Raw genomic sequence first — 20285 nt, forward strand, 5'->3', positions numbered from 1 at the left:
ACAGCAGTGTTTATCACTTCAGCCTCTCTTTTAACTTCCTTGGTTAGCTGATATATTACTCAGGCCCAAATCACTTTTGATCTCCTCAAAGAAACCAGCAGATGTTGAGAAGTTTCCATTTGTATTTTGAGTCATAACCAGACAGGGCGAAACTGTTTTGAGCTAAAATACCGCACGCAACACTCAAATGCAAAACTGTTTTACCTTGATCAGACTCTTGTGCACTTCTATTTTATTTGTTACGTATGAGGCAACTCAGTCAGTTTTTTCAATGCTATTCCAAATCCAAGGAAAAAACAGGTCAAGTGTAACTGTCACACTTTGTTCATACACTGCACTCATACGCTGTCACAAAAAAGTATGAGGAAAAAACCCTGTTGTTTTTCAGGTTGACTCGGTCTGCATTCCCAACTAGCATTCCTTCAATAAGGTGTAGGATTTAAATAAACGGATAATCAATGAAGCAGCACAGGCCATACAGAGAAAAGGTTTCATGTAGATTATTTAACTATCCATTTAAGGTTGATCTAACCATTCAGGACATTAGTGCCTAACCAGCTATTTTGAGTGTGAAATAACCAAGTGACCAAGTAACACTTGCAAGTTTACAAACAGTTTAATACAGAAGACATATTTCCCCCAAATCAGACAAGAGTCAATCCCCTAGTAATTGGCCCTTTGCATAGCAGCCACTTTGACGCTTTGCAAGTATAAATAATCAAATGAATGATGGTTCCAGTTAGCTTTCTCAGTCTCCGGGTGCATGCTTGCTCACATGCTTGCTCACGGTCACACTGTCCTGACATGCATTAACTAAACAGGGCCATAGTTAATGAAATCACCAACACATGTGTTTTGTTTTTCCTGATAAAATGTGTCAAAATGGCTGCTGTGCAAAAGGCCCGCTAACAGTTACACAGTGGAGAGATGCGACAGGTCGTCCACCGCAGGAATGAACATGAAGTCAACAGACACGTGGTACGTCACTGTAACACTATAGTTTGGGTGGTCAATTGTCATCATGCTGCTGCTCTGTTAGCGATGTCAACCAAGTCCAAAGCTACTTTCACAACTGCAGCTTTCTCTGTTGCATCCTTTGGATTGTAAAACAACGTCAGGGCAGATTTTGTGGATGGCGCCAGCAATGGATAGTCCACGATTTGTCATCACAATACACATGATTATTATCGTAACATCTTTAAAATTCTGATTCTTAACAAAGACCCCTATACTTTCCCATACTAGCCCCAAAACATATTCATATGGCATGAGTTGCCCTGTTTTCTTCCATTATCACTAAGTGTACACAGATTATAGTTTTGCTGAAACAAAACAAAAATGAGGTGGAGCATCATTTTACTGTTATTACTGAGTTATTTGAAATGCAGTGGCGCAAACAAGCAAAAAGCACAGTAATAACCTTGCCCCAAAGCAATACCTTTAACAGAAAAGAAAACAGAATACATACATACATTTGGCTGAACGCCTACCAGCCTGTGGTAGATTGACACAAAGAGAACACAGAACAAAAGTTCCTGTTTTATGTTTTTTTGGAAGTCATCATTTTGCGACATTACTTTTTTTTTTAAGCTTTAAGCAGCTCATGTGTTTGCGTGCATTCTAGTTCTGGGATTGTAACATTTTTTTCATCCACGTTTTCAGCTGAAAATTACAATTCATTACATCAAACCTGATTATCTTACATACGGGCCGACAACTACATGAACAAACCGAAAAATAAACATTTTGACTGTTTGCACAGAGCCCTGCGTCTTGGCTCGTAGGCCTTCATATAGAGCAGGAACAGGCAGAACACCGCAGTAATGGGATCATCGAGTCGACTGCCGTAAGGTGTTCTTTTATTTTAACAACTTAACTCTCCTCCTCTGCTTATCCTCACCCACTTCCATTCACAGATGCAATAGGCTCTTAAGTTTCCTGACATCCCAGTATAATCACCAGGATGTACTAAACAACAGCTGTGACGCTAATGAGGTCATTATTTAAGACAATCAGTGCATTTGATAGCAAATAACTCTTCTTCAAACTGCTTTGTCTCCTCATAACAAATGTGCAACATTGATGAAGCACTGAGACTAAAGCCAGTTTGAAGAGGTTCAGACGATTTATTTAAAAAACGCACGTGTACGTCCCAAACTCTAATGAGACACCATTCATTTTTCCATTGTGGACGGTTACCGTTCTCATTACAGTGTCTACAGACACAAAGACATTGTCCAGAGTCCTGTGTATCGCAGTTAGCTGTCAATCCTCCAGCTTATTTACCCAATGGTGATTTTAAAGTGAATTAATCAGTTAAAGGAAGTGCCCTCAGACTTAGAGAAGGAGAAAACCTGGCGAGGAAAAAAAAGGAAAATAAACACTAAGTCTCACAAGTCTCCGTCTCTCTCTTCTTATCAGTAGCTCTCTGATTTCCTGTGAGCTTAGAGTCAAGGGTATTACCGTCATCCTAGCTGCAAGGCTGGTTCTGCTGTCCTGACTGAGGCACACAGGCTTGCTGATGTCATCTATTATTGACACACTCATCAGATGACCAATTTTGGTGACAACGATACAGAATAGAAAAAAACCCAAAAAACTTGGTTCTGAAAACCACCAAACATGCACACGAACGCACACTCTCGCATCCAAATAAACTTCTGCTCTCATGAGATGAGAGTTAGGCTGGCAAAGATCACTGAGGTTGAATATAAGAAGGCAGTGCATGGAAAAGGCAAACTGGCATCAAGGATTGGTTAAGCCGACCTGCTCACAGACTCTGACTCATTTATAGGAACTTCTTGTTGACTGAATTGTGTAGGTTGAGAGAGTGTATAAGGTGGTGGGGCCTCATTTATGCTAGACGAGTCTCCTTCCTCAGAAATGAGAGGAGTGTGGTGGGAGGGACAAGGAGCATCTGCCTCATCACCATTAGCACATTCGCTGTAGGGAGGGGGCTTCAGATCATCCTCTAAAAAGAAAATAGAAGACGAGGCAATCAGTTAAACAGCTCCCATTTAAAAAGATTTGACCACAAGGACAAACAAACAAGAGATAATATCAGTTGATTAAAAATGGAAGATTACAATCTTACTTTACCCTAGGATATACAAACCATCAAAACATATAGACTCAATTTATCCCAAAGGTGACAATTTATGCACAGAAAGAGTGGGAACAAGACATTTAAGAGTGTGAAATGTTTTCATGGTGAGGGAGAACAAATGAAAGTATCTACCCACATGTCTGACAAAAACTTTTTCTTTAAAAAAACCCCGCAGTGACGTCATCCAAGTCTTTCAGGGCGAGCTCATCAAAAACCGCCTGCGGATTTGTGGCAACTTGTCGCAAATTTAGTTTTCCGTGCATTTTTTTCTGTTTCAAACAGTCACAGACTTTTACTTTTCATAATAAAAGGCCTGCAACATGGCGTCAGTATTGACACATAAGGAAATACTGGTTTTAACATGTATAGCTTGGAGCACTTCCAACAATACTTAAAAGCATTAGAATAAAATAAACACTGAAAGCCTTTCTGATACCGGCGATAGGGGGAAAAAAGATAAGAAAGTTGTAGAAAATGTGATGTAGTGAAATTAGTAGAGGAAGTGTCACCATTTCCACCACTATAACCACATCCTGGTGTCAGACTGAAGTGGCACTTCAGATTGAATGAGAAGTAATTTGCAAAAAAGAAGTGATTGGAGGAGCCATGAGAAATGATTACAAATGAAACACTATGACTGGCTTTCTTCATTCTTGTATATCACTTGGAAGGAAAGTAGACAGAATTAATATGTTTTAAATTAGAATTGATTGTGATGGGGGCGGAGGAACATTAGCAAGTGGGCAACAGCTGGAAACTCCGAGAAGATCAGCATTGCGCTGATTGCTTGAGTCTCACTTCAAGGAACTAGCTCAACTAGTTTTCTCAGTCGATAGCTTTGTGTTTCCAGGAGAGCTAAGCTCAGACGACAAAAATAAATTAAGTATCAATTTAAATGACAAATATGCAGTACACATAAAAGCGGTTCACAAAAGAACACTTTGTTTTATTACTGACACATAGTGCACTTGGTCTTTTTAAGGAAGAATGTGTGTGAAGAATTCTGCGCACTGTACATTCTTTCTTATGAGTTTAGATACTGGTCTGTACTGTAGGGCTTTACACTCTGGATTATTGGTAGTGGCAATGAAAATGGTACACTAAAGTACATTAAGTTCCATCTGATTTTGTTTAGTAACCTGTGCAGGACATGACATGAGATATATATATATATATGTTTTCTAGCATTTCACATGAGAAAATACAACCTTAGGTTGACTTCTTGCAAGGATTGGATGGTGGAAGCAAAACCATTTTACATTAGTGTTGCTTTTGTCCGTTTCAGCTCAAAATGCCCTCCTTCATATTAGTAAATATAACAACCATACAGAAAATGCACTCATAAAATTAGGCAGTGGCAGAAAAAAATTGGAGGTGAAGCTGGAGGTGGCATATGTCAATATTTTCATTTGGAGTGACCAGGAAGGACAGGATTAGAAATGAGCAAGAGACAGCTCAGGTTTAATGTTTGTAATAAAGTAAGGTAGGCAAGATTGAGACGGTTTGGTCACATGTAGAGGAGGTATAGTGATTATATTGGACAAAGGATGTTGAAGGTGAAGTTACTGGGCAGGAGGAAAAGAGGAAGACCATGGATCTTAAGAAGGAGGACATGAAGACAGCTGGTGTAACAGAAGAGGACACAAGGGACAGGGTAAGTTGGAGGGACATGATCGCTGTGGTGACTACTAAAAGGGAGAAGCTGTAAAAAAAGATTTCACTGTTGCAAAAGAATCATGCGAGAACACTCAAAGAGGGAAATACAAACAGGAACTAGCACAACCATGTATGATAAAGCCATTTGAGATAAATGGTATAAGAGGAAAGAATAATAATAAAGAAGTGTTTGAGGCTCAAAGTGTACAAGAATTATGAATGGGGAAGCAACAAATACATGATATATGCATGTCGTCACTAAAACTTAAAATATGTGTGTGTGTACAACACTGTGCTACCTCCAGAGACCGCCTCATATGGTGGAGGCATGTCAAGGTGGGAGACAGATGCTGCTGGTGGCAGGGCTGTGGAGGGCTCCTCTATTGACAGGTCATCCTGAACACCATACCAACTGGGCCACACAGATGTTTGCTGTAAAAGGAAGGAAGAGAGTTAATGATACACACAGAAATGCAGAAATCCACAGAGGCACACAGTGGCCACACAGTATGTTCACACACAGTAAAATTAGGCATTTGACAGTCATATCTGTAAGGTAAAGCTATATGTACATAGAGTATGTGAATACATCCAGCACTATGAGCAGACTAACACGAAAGGATACCAACTATGCTAATTTTGTACACAGTTATGGAGAGCATGGTGCTTCTGCTTCTTTAAAGAGCCTATCTCAGAAAAATATGGCTTCAGGACAACAAACAGTGAAAAACATGAATCACCAAAGAGGAGAAAATATTGTAAGAAAGATTTTTTTTTTTATGTCCGATGCTATCTCATGGCTTTTTTTAACACCAGGTTGACCAGCATACACTTTCACACAAAGCCGGTGAACTTTTTTCATCCCTCATGAAGTCGTTTACACAAAACCCAGGAGAGAGATGGCCACAGTTTTTCACACAAACAAGCAGCGGTTGTCGTCACTACATCAAAGAGTGACATTCCCTTTGTGAATTTCTTTTTGAAGATGTATGGTAATTATAAATTTCTCTGAGCCTGACAAAAGCGGAGAGGTTTATAAGGCAGTTATAACTGCTGTCCCTTTTGGCCACACATTAGCCCCCCATTGAATAAGCTCTCTGTGCCCATCAGCCAGCTAATTCCAATAGTGACAGAAAGATGATGGAGCAGGAAGGTCAGTGAAGACAGACACATGAGCTTTTGATTGTGATAAGCATTGATGAGGACAGATGTAGCACAGCCAGACCACACAGGACTTAAGGAAATTAATGAACATGAACGTTTATTTTTTGTAGGATTAGAAAACAAGACAAAAAGTAATTAAGATGAACCCCTATAATTTACAACCTATGCAACTCTCCAATCTCTCTCCAGGGACTGGGTTCCCTTTGTCTTTTTAGATAGCTGTTAGTATGACTGTCCAACAGGCATAGCGAATGATACTACAGCAAGACCTTTATCCCCACTGCGTTTGATTTATTTAAGCCCTGGACTCGAGTCGTCTTGGCGTTTCTCCAGAAAACTTTCAGGGTGCTGGGTTATGGATGACTGTGGGGCCTCTCTGCTGCACATTCCATTAAAATCTAAACAGGGAACATTATACACAAGAAACAGCAGCGAGAACAAGGGGGAGAGAAAAAAGAAAGAAACAAAAATTGAGAATGAGAAAATAGGAAGCAGCAGGAGACGTGGTAGCTAACAAGGTCTTACAGTTGTTTCTAAGACCTTGAGGGAGACAATGAGGTAGAGATAAAAGCAGCAAAAAGAGTACGATCAGTGCAAGAGGGAAGTTAGAGGGCTTGACCACGAGTTACTGAGCACTGAACTAGTATACAAGTGTCTGATAGTGTGGTAATAAGACTCCAAGTATGGTAATCTTATGCAAGACAAGACTCACAAGCCGATCAATTCAGTTTACAAACAGGATGTCATTACTGGCATGGTTGGAACCCAAGGCCAACAACACACACAACTCTCAAGTGCGTCATTTATTTTTTAAAAACTGAGGAATTTCCTGCTACACAAATATCTGAAATGGAATAGGAAAGGACACTATTGCATTTTGATACAGACTTGCATTTGACTGAATCTCTTCTGGAAAACATGCTTTGTTTTGTTTCGCCATTTACGCAACATCTGCAAAAACTACTGAGAACTGACCAAAGTGGGCAGGAGTTAGAAATGAACCTAAGAGAAAACTGTTGTTTATGATTTACAGAGCATATTTTGGAATGGTTTTGATTCACAGAGATTGCTTCCAGGTGTTTTAAAGAGGCAGTAAAGCAGAAAGACCCTGAAGGAAACACGGACATGGTGACCGTTTCAACCTGTGGTGTAGCCCACAGAAATGACTCCATAAGAGCCAATGCTGGGGAAAGACATTACCATTCTAGATCTCTTAGAAAAAAGACAAGAGATGGATGCATTTTTGTACCAATTACTACAAATACTGTACCTAAAAGAGTGCAAGTATCAGCAAACTAAACCATGACATTATTTCAAGGATCAAATTTCAATTAACAAACAGTCCAAAGAAAACTTTACACAATGTCAAGCACATTAAAGTTTAGAAGAGACTACAGTATCTGAGTTCTATCCTCTCCAACTCATGATTTTCACATGACTGGCTCAAAAGACTCACAGTAATGTGACTTTAAAAAAAATATGAGTGTAGCAAAATACAGTGACTGTATTTATACAAGTATTATGTTGGTACAAGACACTGAGAAAGCATACAGTATTGTCTGTAAATCCGCCTGCTCTTGACTTTTAGTATATGTCTTAACTGATAATATTTGTATACTCGCTCACATGAAAAAAATCTCACACGCATGGTTAAAATTTGACAAACATGCTTAAAAAGGCTCCACTCACACACTTGCACTCCTTTGTCTGTGAGGAACTGCCAACGCTGTGACCTGCCCTACCATTCCTCTGATGTCAACAAGGTCAAACAAACTTCATAGAAATATGTCAACACAAGTACATGCAAACCAGAAGTGTGCACTTATCAACACAGCTCTGCAAACTTGTTCAGTATGTCACTGAAACTAAAATGTAGCCTGTCGTCTTGTTGTTGTCGTCTAGTCACAGTGAAAGTGACGGACTGAAAACCACATGCCGTTCCAAGAAAACAAAGCCCGCCTCTGCAAAACCTTAACACAACAGTGGCTTTATTTGCCTTACAGATCTTCTTATTTACGTGTGTACCACACTCAAGTCTCTCAAGTCTCTCAAGTCTCCTAACCATCTATATAAAGACAGTGTGGGAGCAAGCTGTGTTACTACATAATCACACACATTATTAGGACAACACTGTGTTGCAGGATCCAGTACTGCATGTTGCTATATGATAGGTGAGAAAAAGACAGACTAACTAGTAGTTAGTCAGTGAATGATTCACCCTACAGCAAGAACAATCCCCAAAACAGGTGTGAACCTTATCAGTATGGTAAGACCATCACAGTCTATAGTCTGACAGCCAAAACAACCTGAGAGTGCAACTAACATTTGCTTCTTCTACAACAATGTTTGGACAAACATAATTTAATTTTCAATTACAGAAAGAAAGTGCTTAGACACATACTTGTCCATTACATTTAGAATTCATTTCAAAATGTTCAAATCCTGAATTTGTTATATGCTTTATTCAGTGTAAATAGAAAAAAAAAATGGAATAAGCCTGTAGGTCTTTTCACTCGGAGCGTATATACTTAGACCTGACCACAGTAAAGCTGATACCTGAAGGCAACCCCCCCCAGCACAGGTTTTAAAATGAGGAAACTTACACTCTGACGCTCACACATCTGATGAAGGTATGCTCTTCCTCCAACAATGACTATCTGAGCATTGCGTGGGTTGCTCAGGTATGCTGCCAACTGCCTCTGTCTTGATCGGTACCAGCACACATAGAAGAATATCTTGATGATGATGAATATGATGACAACACTGTAGAACAGAAAGCAGATGGTTGGGGAAGAATTGCATGTTTTCTTTTTCTGGGATACATGCTTTACTGGTCTATGTATTTAAAATATTGACTTTCTTTAACCAATGTTATTTTAACATTACTGCACTTTTAACTTTAAATGCAATTGTTTTGCTTACACTGTGTGACTAAACATATTGGCCATGTTATTAGTTAAACCTGTTTATCTGCTTGTTAATGCAAATATCTCATAAACCAATTACAAGACAGCAACTTTCAGCATTTAGACATGGTCAAGATGATCTGCTTGAGTTCAAAATTAACACCACACTGGGTGAGAAAGGTGATTCCAATGACTCGGAATGTAGCATGGATTTTTGGTGCCATGGGGGCTGGTCCAAGTATTTCAGGGACTGCTGATTTTCTAAGACTCAAGCACAAACATCTCAAGGGTTTAGAGAATGGGCCCCAAAGACAAAATTTCCAGAGTGTGGCAAGTCTCTGGACAAAAATGCCTCATTGATGCAAGAGGAAAATGGCTAATCTGTTTTGAAATGACATAAAGGCTTCACTTAACCAACGACGCATTTACAACCAAGTTTTACAGGAGTCAATCTCTGAACACACAACATATTGAACTATGTTACAGCAGCGGAGGATCACACCGAGTGTCGGACACTGTTTTAAGTATTGGTAAAAGGTGTCCTGTGAATCTAATTAATTAACCGACAAAGGAGGGGTGGGATGGTCAAAGCAATATACAACACACAGTTGACTCCGCTTTTGAGCTTGACATATTTGTTGTAACATACACTTAATGAAAGAAATACACAAAATTTTTACTCACATGTACCAGTACAGCTCCATTTTTTAAAAAAGAGATGTCACTGAGTGGATAATCTCATAGTTGAGAAATAACTTGCTGGTCCCTGGCCAAAGCACAACTTGCCCTGAAAACAAAAACAACGTACTTAACCATTTCGCAACGTTCATCATAATTTACATACTTAAACAACATATCTGTTAAACCAAAGTCATCGGATATTTATCTAGTATGAAGGCACAAACACTTTAAAAACATACTACACATTGACCACAGTAACTCCAGCGTTAAACAAACTTAGCTAAAACAAAGGGACAGAGGTTCCAACTTACTTGATGGCGAAAGCTCGGGCGTCTGAGTTAGCTGGAAAGATCAGTCATTTCCACTATTTTTCGTTAATGGGATGTGACGAGAATAAGGCTTCCAGTAGCCAGCTGAGACTACCGCTAGTTCAGCTAAGCTAACGTGTAGCATTCAGAGCAGGCCACAGCGACAACAGCAACCACCACCTCTTTATGTACACAGACGAAGAACAACACCGCAGCTAAAAATGTACCTCTTTTAAGAACATACTTGTTGTTATTGTACACAAATTCAATAGTCGGTCACTCGGAAAACTGCTCGTTAGCTCAGCATTAAAGAAACAACTAAACTAGACTCTTAGCTTTGCCTCTCGTTCACAGACTTAGCACATCCCCGTGTGTTCAACGCTTTCACACACTGGGAGGCGTTCACTGATTGTTGCCGTCGGCGCTTCCCGTTAACGTTTCCCCCTTCAATGTAGTCGTCGAGGTTCGAGTGCTGCCGTTGTTGACCGCAACTGTGTCCCGAGGTGGCGCTCAGCATTAAAGCTGAGCAACCAGGGACTGGTTTGATGCCCAACTTGATATAACAAAGGACAGGCTAGCTCATGGAGGTTCACAGTTATTTTAATATCTATGTTTAATAAAATTAGTCACTACCAACATGACAAATTATTCAAAACAACAATGCCACCACCCGTACTGGATACTTTTACATTGAAGCAGCTTTTTTCACACACATAATAAAAAAAGTGGTCTGACTGAGGTACTTTATTGTTGTATGTTTTTATAGAGGCCAACAGATGTTTATATTTCCGAGGGTCAATGAAGGGAGCGCAGTAATCTACAGAGAAAGTGATTATCAGTTCTACTAACACAAACATACAGTGTTACTGCGTCATTAGGTCCTCAAACAACGACTTTAAATCATAGATTAATCTAATGATTATAATTCTAGGTAACGGATTATTTTTTGAACAACCTTTTATTTAATTAAAATACTCCGAATCACAATAGTCCCTTAATTTTAGAACTGCATCCATATTTAAGAGTGAAGAGTTGTTATCTGCCAGTGTTGAATCTAACCGGTTTCCCTCAAATACCTTCCTCTCTGTATTTTAAATAGCCCTTTACATACATACAATCATAAAATGTTTTAAGGTCATATGAGGTTGTCCCATCTCTTGATTCTTTGCCCCCATCTAGTGGTCACTGTCTTATAAAGCAGGCTACCGTTTCAGAAAGGGAACCAAATGCATCCTTTTTCATTAAATATTCATATAACCATTTAAATTTTAATGAGGCAGGGTGATTTCAAAGTAGAAATAAAATACATTTGCAACGTTTTGTTTTTGTTGAAATACTGCTCAATCAAACCATACATATAGTTTAGTAAAGCCAGTTTCAAATCAATATTGTCAGAAAAAGAAAACACTGGCACCTTTGTCCTTTTGTTCCCCTGTGCATACAAGAGATTAATGGTTTATTCAAATTTAACACCATGATTGAACGTTACATCAAGATTAATCTGTTAATCTTTAAGTCAGAGAAAAAAAAAACCCAGCACGTTTTTAAAAGACATATCCAAAAATAAAGAGGCAGTGCTTAACAAAACTCTTCTCTAAGTGCTGAGCAGTATATTGTAACAAAGTTACAATGTAATAACATAACTTTTATTGGTAAATTACAGTTTGTTTCTTTGGCTTTTTGTCCCAATAATTCAAGCCTGAATTTTAGAAACACATTAACATTTTATTACAGTGAGGCGACACCTCTGAGTCCACTATTTTCTTAACGGTTATCTTCCACAATGATAGACCGTCTTGGGTAGGTGTCTATCTCCACAAATATGTAACGGAACTCATATTTTCCAGTTTCATTGTTCTGCAAAAAACCCACAAAAAACAGCCAAGTCATTTTTTTTGTCATAAACAGTACATATTTAAAAACCACTACATTACAAGTGGAGTTCCTTGGAAATAGTGTAACCTACACCAGTGTTTCCCAATCCTGACCAACACAACTAAAACAGTGCCATTCTTGATGTCATATCTACTGCAAAAGCTGACGTCATACAATAAATGAGGGAAAAACACCAACCTCTTTTGACTCTGAATGCACAATTCCTTTGAGGCCCGGTTCTGAGCCTTCAATGTAAAATTTAAGTCTCATATGCTTCAGTCCGTCCTTCAGGTACTCCACATGACTAAAGAGGAAAATACAAATCCACAGGTGTTTATATATAAGGAACGAGAGCAGTTTTTTTCACATGTTATCAACCACTATTTTCAAACATAATGTGTGAAGATGTGAAATACTACATTTGTTTTACTGACACTTTGCAACTTTTATCCATTCATATGGAGGGTAGAAAAAGTCAACTTTCTTACCTGACTTGCTGCCTCCTTCCTCGACGAGTGGTCTCACCATAACATTTGATTGGTTCCCCAAATGCACCAATCACCTACATTTTAAAGACAAAACTGTTAGGTGTCCACAGTGCAATAATATGTCCATGCATTCTATGTAAAACACATGTACAGGCGATATACACTCCTACTTAATAATACGGTTTATCCTCAGCAGTCGGTAAGCTCACTCTTACTTCTGGGTTTGCCTTGACTTTGTTGAAGGCTTTCCCATAGACTTTATTTGGACTGGAGGAAGAAAACAGCTCCTGGAACACCACATACAACAAGCCACCTGACACAGAGAGAGGGAACAAAGCATGTAAGCTTTGTCATAAGGTAACAGCTTGTTTGTATTGCAAGATTTAATGAAACTTATTATAATGACCTGTCACTCCAAGCCCAATGAGTATGACGATCAAGTAGGTGAAGTCTCTGCCAGCATCCTTCACTGCAAAATATCAGAGATGTTGCTATTTAGAACAGTTATTGGCCACAAATATTAAAAATATAAATATAAATAATTAGGTCAGTAACATAGTGTGACAATGCAAATGTAGTATCTTGGATCCATGAAGTAAGAGACACACTCCAGTATCTGACAAGTTACTCCAGCAGTTAGAATGATCGTTATAACAAGTCTGTCTAACAATACACAATCATAGCTATGAATCATCAAAGGTACTAAAGACAACGGTGGACTGTATGTCAAAGTCAATGGTGTCCTTTAAAGATAATATCAAAGGTCATCACAGGTCCACAATACCACAGTAAACAATTACTTTGTCATCCGTTTTAAAATCAAGAGGAAAGGGAAGCGAATAACACACATACTTAAAATGATGAATCAAAAATGTTGATCAATTGATAGTTGCAGCCCTATATTAAACTAAATTATATACACAACATGTTTGACTCTTGGCAAACCGCTTTTTGGTTTATTACCGCCATCAAGTGGTTGTAGTACTGCATTACTACTATAAGTAAATAACTAAGGGTATTTTATACACATGTTTATATATGTTTTTACTGCTACGATCCCAATAAATTGATAAATAATACACACATTTTCCCATGACAGTGCTAAAACAATTATTATTCCAATAATATCATAAAACCGCCTGCAAAAATGTAGAAAACTCCATCTAAACAGAGCATTGTTTACCCTTTCGTGCAGCTGAAGGTGTCGAGCTCCCTCCTTGAAACCTGGACACAGACTGGTCTCTGTGCTCGGGGCTGCTTTTGTTTCTGAGCCTGAAGTCAACACAAATGTTGCGGTGGCTGTGCGCCAGCGTGAAGCAGCTCAGCGTGGGCAGAAGAGACGCAGGAGCCTCGACTCTCCTGAGTAGAGTCGGCGTGGACACAACAGTCGACAGAGTCCTGTGAGTGCTGGTTAGCAGACTGACCTGCGTCACTTTATACGACTGGTTCAAACTCCGGTGCAGCGCTCTCAGTATCTGTGTGTAAGCCATGAGTGGGTTCTGTGTGGTTAAGCTCCAACCCTGCGTTACAAGCACAACCAATCGTTCCTTTGGCGACAGCAAAAGCTCAGCGGAGAAGTAAAATAACTAGAGACAGCAATAATATAGGTGTAACTTACAAGAGGACATGAATGCACAACTTATAACATTCACAACTAACCAAGTCAAATGCCACAACAGAGGTGGTGTGTGTCAAACGAATCTTGGGGCGCGCAGTTTTGTCGTCACGTCTATAGGTTTCATGGGAGATGGCGTTTTGTATATAACACTGAGCCAGCGTTGCGAGATCTCGCGAGAGAAACAAGCACCCGGGCAAACAAGCCCAAAACGAGACTTCTCTCAAATAAATATTAAGCACAATGACCACAAGAAAGACTTAAACCAGCTTTTAACATTTATTAAACATTATAAAACAAATGGGATATGAACATTTGTTAATCAATTTTAGACTCATTTTATACACAGGACCTCTGACAATTAAATTTTGTACATGCACACAAATCATCCTTATTATTGCTTTTTATGTGCTCACCTTCCTTATTTATAGAACCAAACCCATATTTTCCCTCTTTCAGTTTAAATATATCTCTCTCATCAATTAAGAAAGACATGAAGTGACTTAAGCCAGGACATTGTTCATCAAAAAACTCTCCTCCATCAGAGGAAGTTCTCCCAAGTTCCCATCCTGAATAAAAACAATTGACCTACTCTACCTCACGCAGGCTGTGGGTACCGTTTATATTTGGACAGTTTTGTTGACATACTATAGTAGGACATTTTTGACATCATATTTTATAATGACATATTTGATACTAAGTCCGTTTTTGAAAACAGTGAATTGTGACAGTTTTTTGACAACACACACATGCATGGTTTGATGGTGACATTACATTAGCAGCAGCAGCAGGTGTTATCTGAACACCTGTGATCGGATCACTCAGGTCTGATGTAAACAGCAGGTGTGAACAGAGCAACAACAGAAAATGTCAGAAATGTGAGGAGGCAGCAGTTACCACATGTCGGTTCCTGCTTCTCTTCCTGCTTTGTGTGGAAGCTCCGACTGGTAAACACAAAGTGGGACATTCTGAATAGATTGATTGATTAATCAATGTTTAAATATGAACAAATAGAAATGGCAGCTGAAATTGTAGTTTGCTAAAAATCATTCTGCTATAACACAGAAAAAACACCATATAGAAAATGTTGCCATTTACTTGATATACCTTTTCCCTTCATCTTTTAAAAGCTGCTGAAAGTATCCAGTTTTAGCCCTTATCTTATATATCTTATATAAGTACCAACACAGTGTTGCAATTCCAAACATTGTGTGTAAATTGCCACAGTTGTTTGCTGTCATGGGACTGTAATAGTAGAGACTGCATGGGTGAATTTCTCTGTAACTCCTAATGGGAAAATGTTATTGTTACAATTAACTCATATTTTTTTGTTGCATTTCCCAGGACACAAAATAATGTAACACCCTTTGTTTCCAATATTTGACTTTTGCTCCATTAAAAAAATACTTTCCCTCTTCCTTTACTTTCTTAATAAACTGTTTTCAGTCACAGTGGTACAGTATATATATTCTTAACAATATTAATAAAATAGGTGGCGCTGTGCCCTTGACTTACCGTGCCAAGGTGCCGATGTTTTCTGGCCGGGTCTCTTGTCATATATGAAGTTTTAAGCAGATCGTTCAACGTATGGTGAAGTTACCGTACAGGCCACAATAGAAATAGAAAAATAAATAAATTCCAGGAATTCCAATAATATTCACTATTACTGGGATCCCTTCATGTATCTCCTATGGAATGGCAAACAGCAGCTTCTGGAGAAGTTATAACCACTAAAGTGCAAATGATTAACAATTATTTTCATTCTTAATAAGTGTTTTGATTAGTTCTTTGATTAATCAATTTGTTGTTTGATTCATAAAATGCATAAAAAACAAAGGTATTCAATTTACTGTCATATAAAAAAAAAACAATTCACTTTTACTATTCATAGTACTCAGAAGACTTTTGCAAAAAGGTTAAAAATATAGGCCAATGTACAGGTTGTCATGATCATTTTAATGACATTTATTGGAAACCATTGATGGATCCCCCATTAGAGAACCACAGACTGTGGTACACACTATCACAGATTGGAACAATTCATCCATTCTAGTGTTTACTAGTTTATGAAAGGTTAAATTATACTTGGGTCAAAACAAATAAACAATACAATTATGAAAAACATGTTGTTTTCTTTCACTATGCCAGGTACCATCCTCAAGGTGACAGCCAAATGTGAAAATTGGTTGGAGAAATATCATCAGTGACAGTTTAATCCCAGAACGGAACAGATTTGGAAATTAGACACAGCAGGTCAAACAAAATCATCACAGTGAAGTCAGTAAACATTAGTTTATTGAAAACATTCTGTCCGGCATTTTCTAACATGTTGACAAATAAATTTGCAAATGGATTTAAATGAACATGACTGACAAGAAGAGTGAAAAAAAAAAAAATCAAACAAAACATAAATACTGCAGAGATTCCAGATAAGGACAAAATAAAGGTTTGATGAATTATGTTTGCACCCATTTATGATGTTTCACATTACATCCTGTTCTTTTGTCTTCTGGACAGGACAGTCAGTCATATAAAAACAAGTTGATACACTACTGTAAAGATATGGCATCAAAAAAAGAGCAAAATATGCAATTTCATATTTTACTGTTTACATGGAAATGACTAAACAAACTGTTGTTTTTTTTTACAAAAAAAACACAGTTTTACATTAAAGATTTTCTATTCCTACAAAAGAAAGGAAAACAAAAATATTGTCAAGTGTGTGAAATTATCGCTGTTCCAAGGCTCGTCAATTCCAGCCAGTTGTGGAGCACAGGAAGGGGAAACTGCGCCTCTGTGGTTCAAAGCAATGACATAAAACGTAACGCGTACACCACAAACCTTTTTTTTCTTTTTAATTTTCTCATCACGGCACTCTACATTGGTAAAGTTGCTCCGGGGCAACAGTTCACTCAAGATGCATTAAGGTGAGAAACCTTAGCGCCGAATGCTGTCAAACTTGGCAAGATGCAGAAGAATGATGCATCTGTCTGATGTATCTGCAGAGAAATGAAAACACTATTACTTGGAAGTCTCTTCTGCATCGGCCAACACTCATCTCATCTGCTGCCTGATTCTGAGTTATTTGTCTTCCTCCACCTATTTACTGGCAGATGATGACTCTGTGCATGTGTGTGTGTGCTCTACCTCTGTAGGACCTTTTGTGATATAAATACTGACCTTGTCAGGACCAGTAGTCCTCATGGAGACTGGTTCATAATGTAGCTGAACCTTTTTTCTGAGGAACTGGTTAAGTTTAGGGCTAAGATTTGAATTGTGGTTAGGTTAAGGTAAGGGTTAGGAATTAACTGGTTGTGGTTAAGGTAAGGGATTAGGCATTTGTTAGGCTGTCCATCTGAATGGAAGTCAGTCTAGTGTCCTGTGTGTGTGTGTGTGTGAGAGAGAGGGCTGACACGTTTGTTGATTTACAACAACAGGAATCTTGACACACTTGTGAAACAGAGACACACAGAACAACAATGTTTGTGTAGAAATTAAAATAAACTGTTTTATTCACTATCTCGTACAACTCATACGCATATGAGGTATGAGACTGTGTGTCAATATACGGAGATGAAGTTGGAAAGCATACTCAGTCTTGACTAAATAGAAAATAATGTACACTGACACAAGAGGAAAAGAAGGCATTCAGAAAATGACTGAGCATAAAAAACATACTTGCAAATGTGAATGAATGACATGTTGTTTTTAATATCACTGTGCTCAATGTTTTATAATTCGTTCCAAAGTGTTAATGAAAAATAAATGTAAGTCTTCTTCTCCTGCAGTAAATGTACTGGGTTAAATTAGCTTTTTTCCTACAGCAAATGAACAAGATTTCAAAACATGGATGGGAGACATGGATGTCATGTGCTGACAGTTTGAAGACACACTAAACGAAGAACAGAGTAACTACTGACCAAAAGCCAATAAAATGAAAAAAGGAGAAGCTTTATTGTTATTCGTTTTACAAAGCATCAGTAAAACCAGCCCTGAAAGATAGTTTAAGTAACTGTAAAAAGTGTCACTGTTTTAATTTGCCTTAGTATAAAAGTCGGTTTCGATAAAAAGAGAGTTAGACGACAAACAAAGTAAATATGTTTGCCAAAAAACAACAAAAAGAGTATTTTTGAGTTCATCCGCTCAAATAAAACTTGTGTGGAGTTCAAATGAAAATAGTGATATTTGTGCAATTCTTTTTTTTATCTAATGGTTTAACTAAGCAGCCGCATGCAATGCAATGAATACATTTTAAAGATGCCTTTTAAATCACTACTTATGCCCTTATGACGTATGCATTAGTGAATGGGGCCCTTTCATATTTTAATGTTAGTATGTTAATGTTTAGATGGATATAAAAGAAACATGCATAAGCCACACAAGTGGATATGAAGAGTAATTCTAATTAAACTGATTCTGGTTATTTCAGCGTTACAATTTGTTAGTGGTTACTTTTACGTATAAATAAAATCTGCCCGAATTTGAACAAACTTTAACAAACATCTGTTATTTGCTATTTATTACTATAATAATAACGATGATGGTAATAATAATAATAAACAATGTGTGCCATAAATTTGTAAAATGCATGCTAAAAAATGAACTTGTTAACTTCATGTTTGATCTTAATTTTGTTGTAAGCGCAGAATCTATGACAATGACAGATGTGTCTCGTGAACATCCCAAATTTAAAGTTCAGTATTCAATACTTATGTAAAGGTCCACATCGTTCGAATGTGACAAAAATGTCTGCCTTCAGTGTGTAAAAGCACAGAGCTGATCGAGTTTTCAAAACTGACAGCATTGCAGCTGTCGTTTGTGTTCCTCTTTGCACACAAATACATCGTCAGAGTGTCTCTTCATCCTCATCCTCATCAGCATCAGCACCAGCATCATGCTGGCGTAAAACTCCGCTCCGCTTTGTCATATGTCAGTGTCGCCCGTTCGAACTGATCCAGGATTTCACTATTCTCAAGAAGTCTACATGATGGAGACAATGCAACATAGTGTAGAACATAAGCACACGACACACACACAACAGGACAACACATTTTCACAATAAAAGACAGAGCAATGGGTAGCACTTTATGCGACTGCTCCTTTATTAACCTGCACAAAGCGTCTCCTCTTTGTGATCAAATTAACGACCGACTGAAGCTATAAAAAGTTACAAAAAAAGAGTTGCATATAAAATTGATGCCAATCTGTGACGTTAATTTATTATTTTGTGCTTATATCAACCTCAGGAAAGCACTTGGTGCGGAGCTTACACATGAAATGTTACACACAAGCTCAAATATTATGCTTCACAACTGACCAAACACAAAACCAAAAAAACTACAAGTGACAGAAATCATGCAAGAGTATCGACGAATCCCGCGCAAGTGCGTGATTTGTAAATATCTGTCAGCCACAGAGAGATTAATGAGATGTTTAATCTCAATATGCACTAGTTTAATGAGAGCTACATTTGATGCTTTTACTTTTACATCACTGACAAGAATGATTTGCTGTTGATCTTCAGGGAGAAAGAGAAGTTAGACATATTAAGTGATCACAACATCGACTAAAAAAAAGTCCATGCTGATGAATATCCACTGAGTGATAAAAAAAATGTATGTCCTCAGGCAAAGAGGACATAGAAGTAAACTTGAGCATCACAAACGACTTCAAACAAACTCACGAGGAGGACAAGATGGCCGCAAGCAAGAAAGCCATCTTGGTGAAAAGGAACAATTAAAAGAACATAAAATAATAATAATAAAAAATAAATAAACTTGTGCAAAAACCACAGAAAAGGAAAGAAAAACGTACATAAAAGTATATATACTGACTGGGCAAATGATGACTACACGACAACATATAAAGGTGTTGATTGTTAGATAATGGTGCTTACCTTGAGATTGTCTCTTAGACCCTAGTTGTGTTGTACTCTGATTCATGTTTGCTCAAAGAGCCAATGAGGCAGAACCTGAAATGTCACGGCTCTTTCATTTAATATCAAATTTTGCATAGAGAGGTCAGAACTCATATTGTGCTACATCACAGCATTAAACGTCATTAGTGCTTTTGCTAGTCGCTGGGAGTCTTGCATGCAGATAAAACAGTCAAGAACACTCTTGGGAAGAGCACGTAAAAAGTGCATGCAGGAGAGAATTGCACGTTCAGCATATTCACCAAGGATGTACCTTTACATAGCATTTTTGTAAACAGTTACTTTTCAAGCAATCAAGGTGCAAATACACAGTACAATAAGTTGTTTTTTTAAATCTTAATTCATGCCAAAATGATTGTGAAGTAGAATTAAAGTCATATATTTTCAGTTCAGAATACAAATAGAGAACGTCTGATAATTTCTATGAATGAAATCTGTTATTTCGATAAAAAATAGGCACCAATTCAAGCCCTTTGTGTTCTCAATCTGAACTGCACGGGTAACAGAATTCATCTGAAATGAGGTCTGCATTTTAAAGCTCTCTGACAAAC

At 38.0% G+C, this 20285-nt stretch overlaps 2 protein-coding genes across 6 annotated transcripts in view; both read right to left on the reverse strand.

Annotated features, from left to right (window-relative positions):
• Positions 1-597: 597 nt before the first annotated feature.
• timm21 (translocase of inner mitochondrial membrane 21) lies at positions 598-13901 on the reverse strand. Its single transcript, XM_044031750.1, has 10 exons — positions 13368-13901; positions 12591-12653; positions 12400-12497; positions 12185-12258; positions 11895-12000; positions 9825-11678; positions 9517-9619; positions 8530-8689; positions 5062-5194; positions 598-2971 (listed from the first exon to the last, which is right to left on the reverse strand). The coding sequence occupies exons 1-6, from the start codon at positions 13672-13674 to the stop codon at positions 11586-11588; spliced, it is 741 nt and encodes a 246-aa protein (XP_043887685.1). The 5' UTR covers positions 13675-13901; the 3' UTR covers positions 598-2971; positions 5062-5194; positions 8530-8689; positions 9517-9619; positions 9825-11585.
• Positions 13902-15734: 1833 nt separating this feature from the next.
• Positions 15735-20285, reverse strand: part of neto1l (neuropilin (NRP) and tolloid (TLL)-like 1, like) — an 85013-nt gene continuing 80462 nt past the window's right edge. For 2 of the 5 annotated variants that reach the window (XM_044033155.1, XM_044033163.1), the window contains exon 12: positions 17491-19770. In XM_044033155.1, the coding sequence (XP_043889090.1) occupies positions 19710-19770 (61 nt within the window). In that variant the 3' untranslated portion in view covers positions 17491-19709. Of the gene's footprint in view, positions 16799-17490; positions 19771-20285 lie in introns of those variants that run through there. The other 3 variants (XM_044033174.1, XM_044033181.1, XM_044033190.1) reach the window with 3 other exon arrangements.

Source organism: Solea senegalensis, linkage group LG1, assembly GCF_019176455.1.
Source record: "Solea senegalensis isolate Sse05_10M linkage group LG1, IFAPA_SoseM_1, whole genome shotgun sequence".
NCBI classification, from domain to species: domain Eukaryota; kingdom Metazoa; phylum Chordata; class Actinopteri; order Pleuronectiformes; family Soleidae; genus Solea; species Solea senegalensis.

Bases quoted from the DNA above. Each gene is read 5' to 3' on its own strand.
- timm21 (XM_044031750.1), bottom strand. From the start codon at position 13,674: ATGGCTTACACACAGATACTGAGAGCGCTGCACCGGAGTTTGAACCAG. The intron at 12,259-12,399 runs GTAAGAGTGAGC...TTTAAAATGTAG, and splicing joins AAGTCAAGGCAAACCCAGAA to GTGATTGGTGCATTTGGGGA. The intron at 11,679-11,894 runs GTTGGTGTTTTT...GGTTTTTTGCAG, and splicing joins TGCATTCAGAGTCAAAAGAG to AACAATGAAACTGGAAAATA.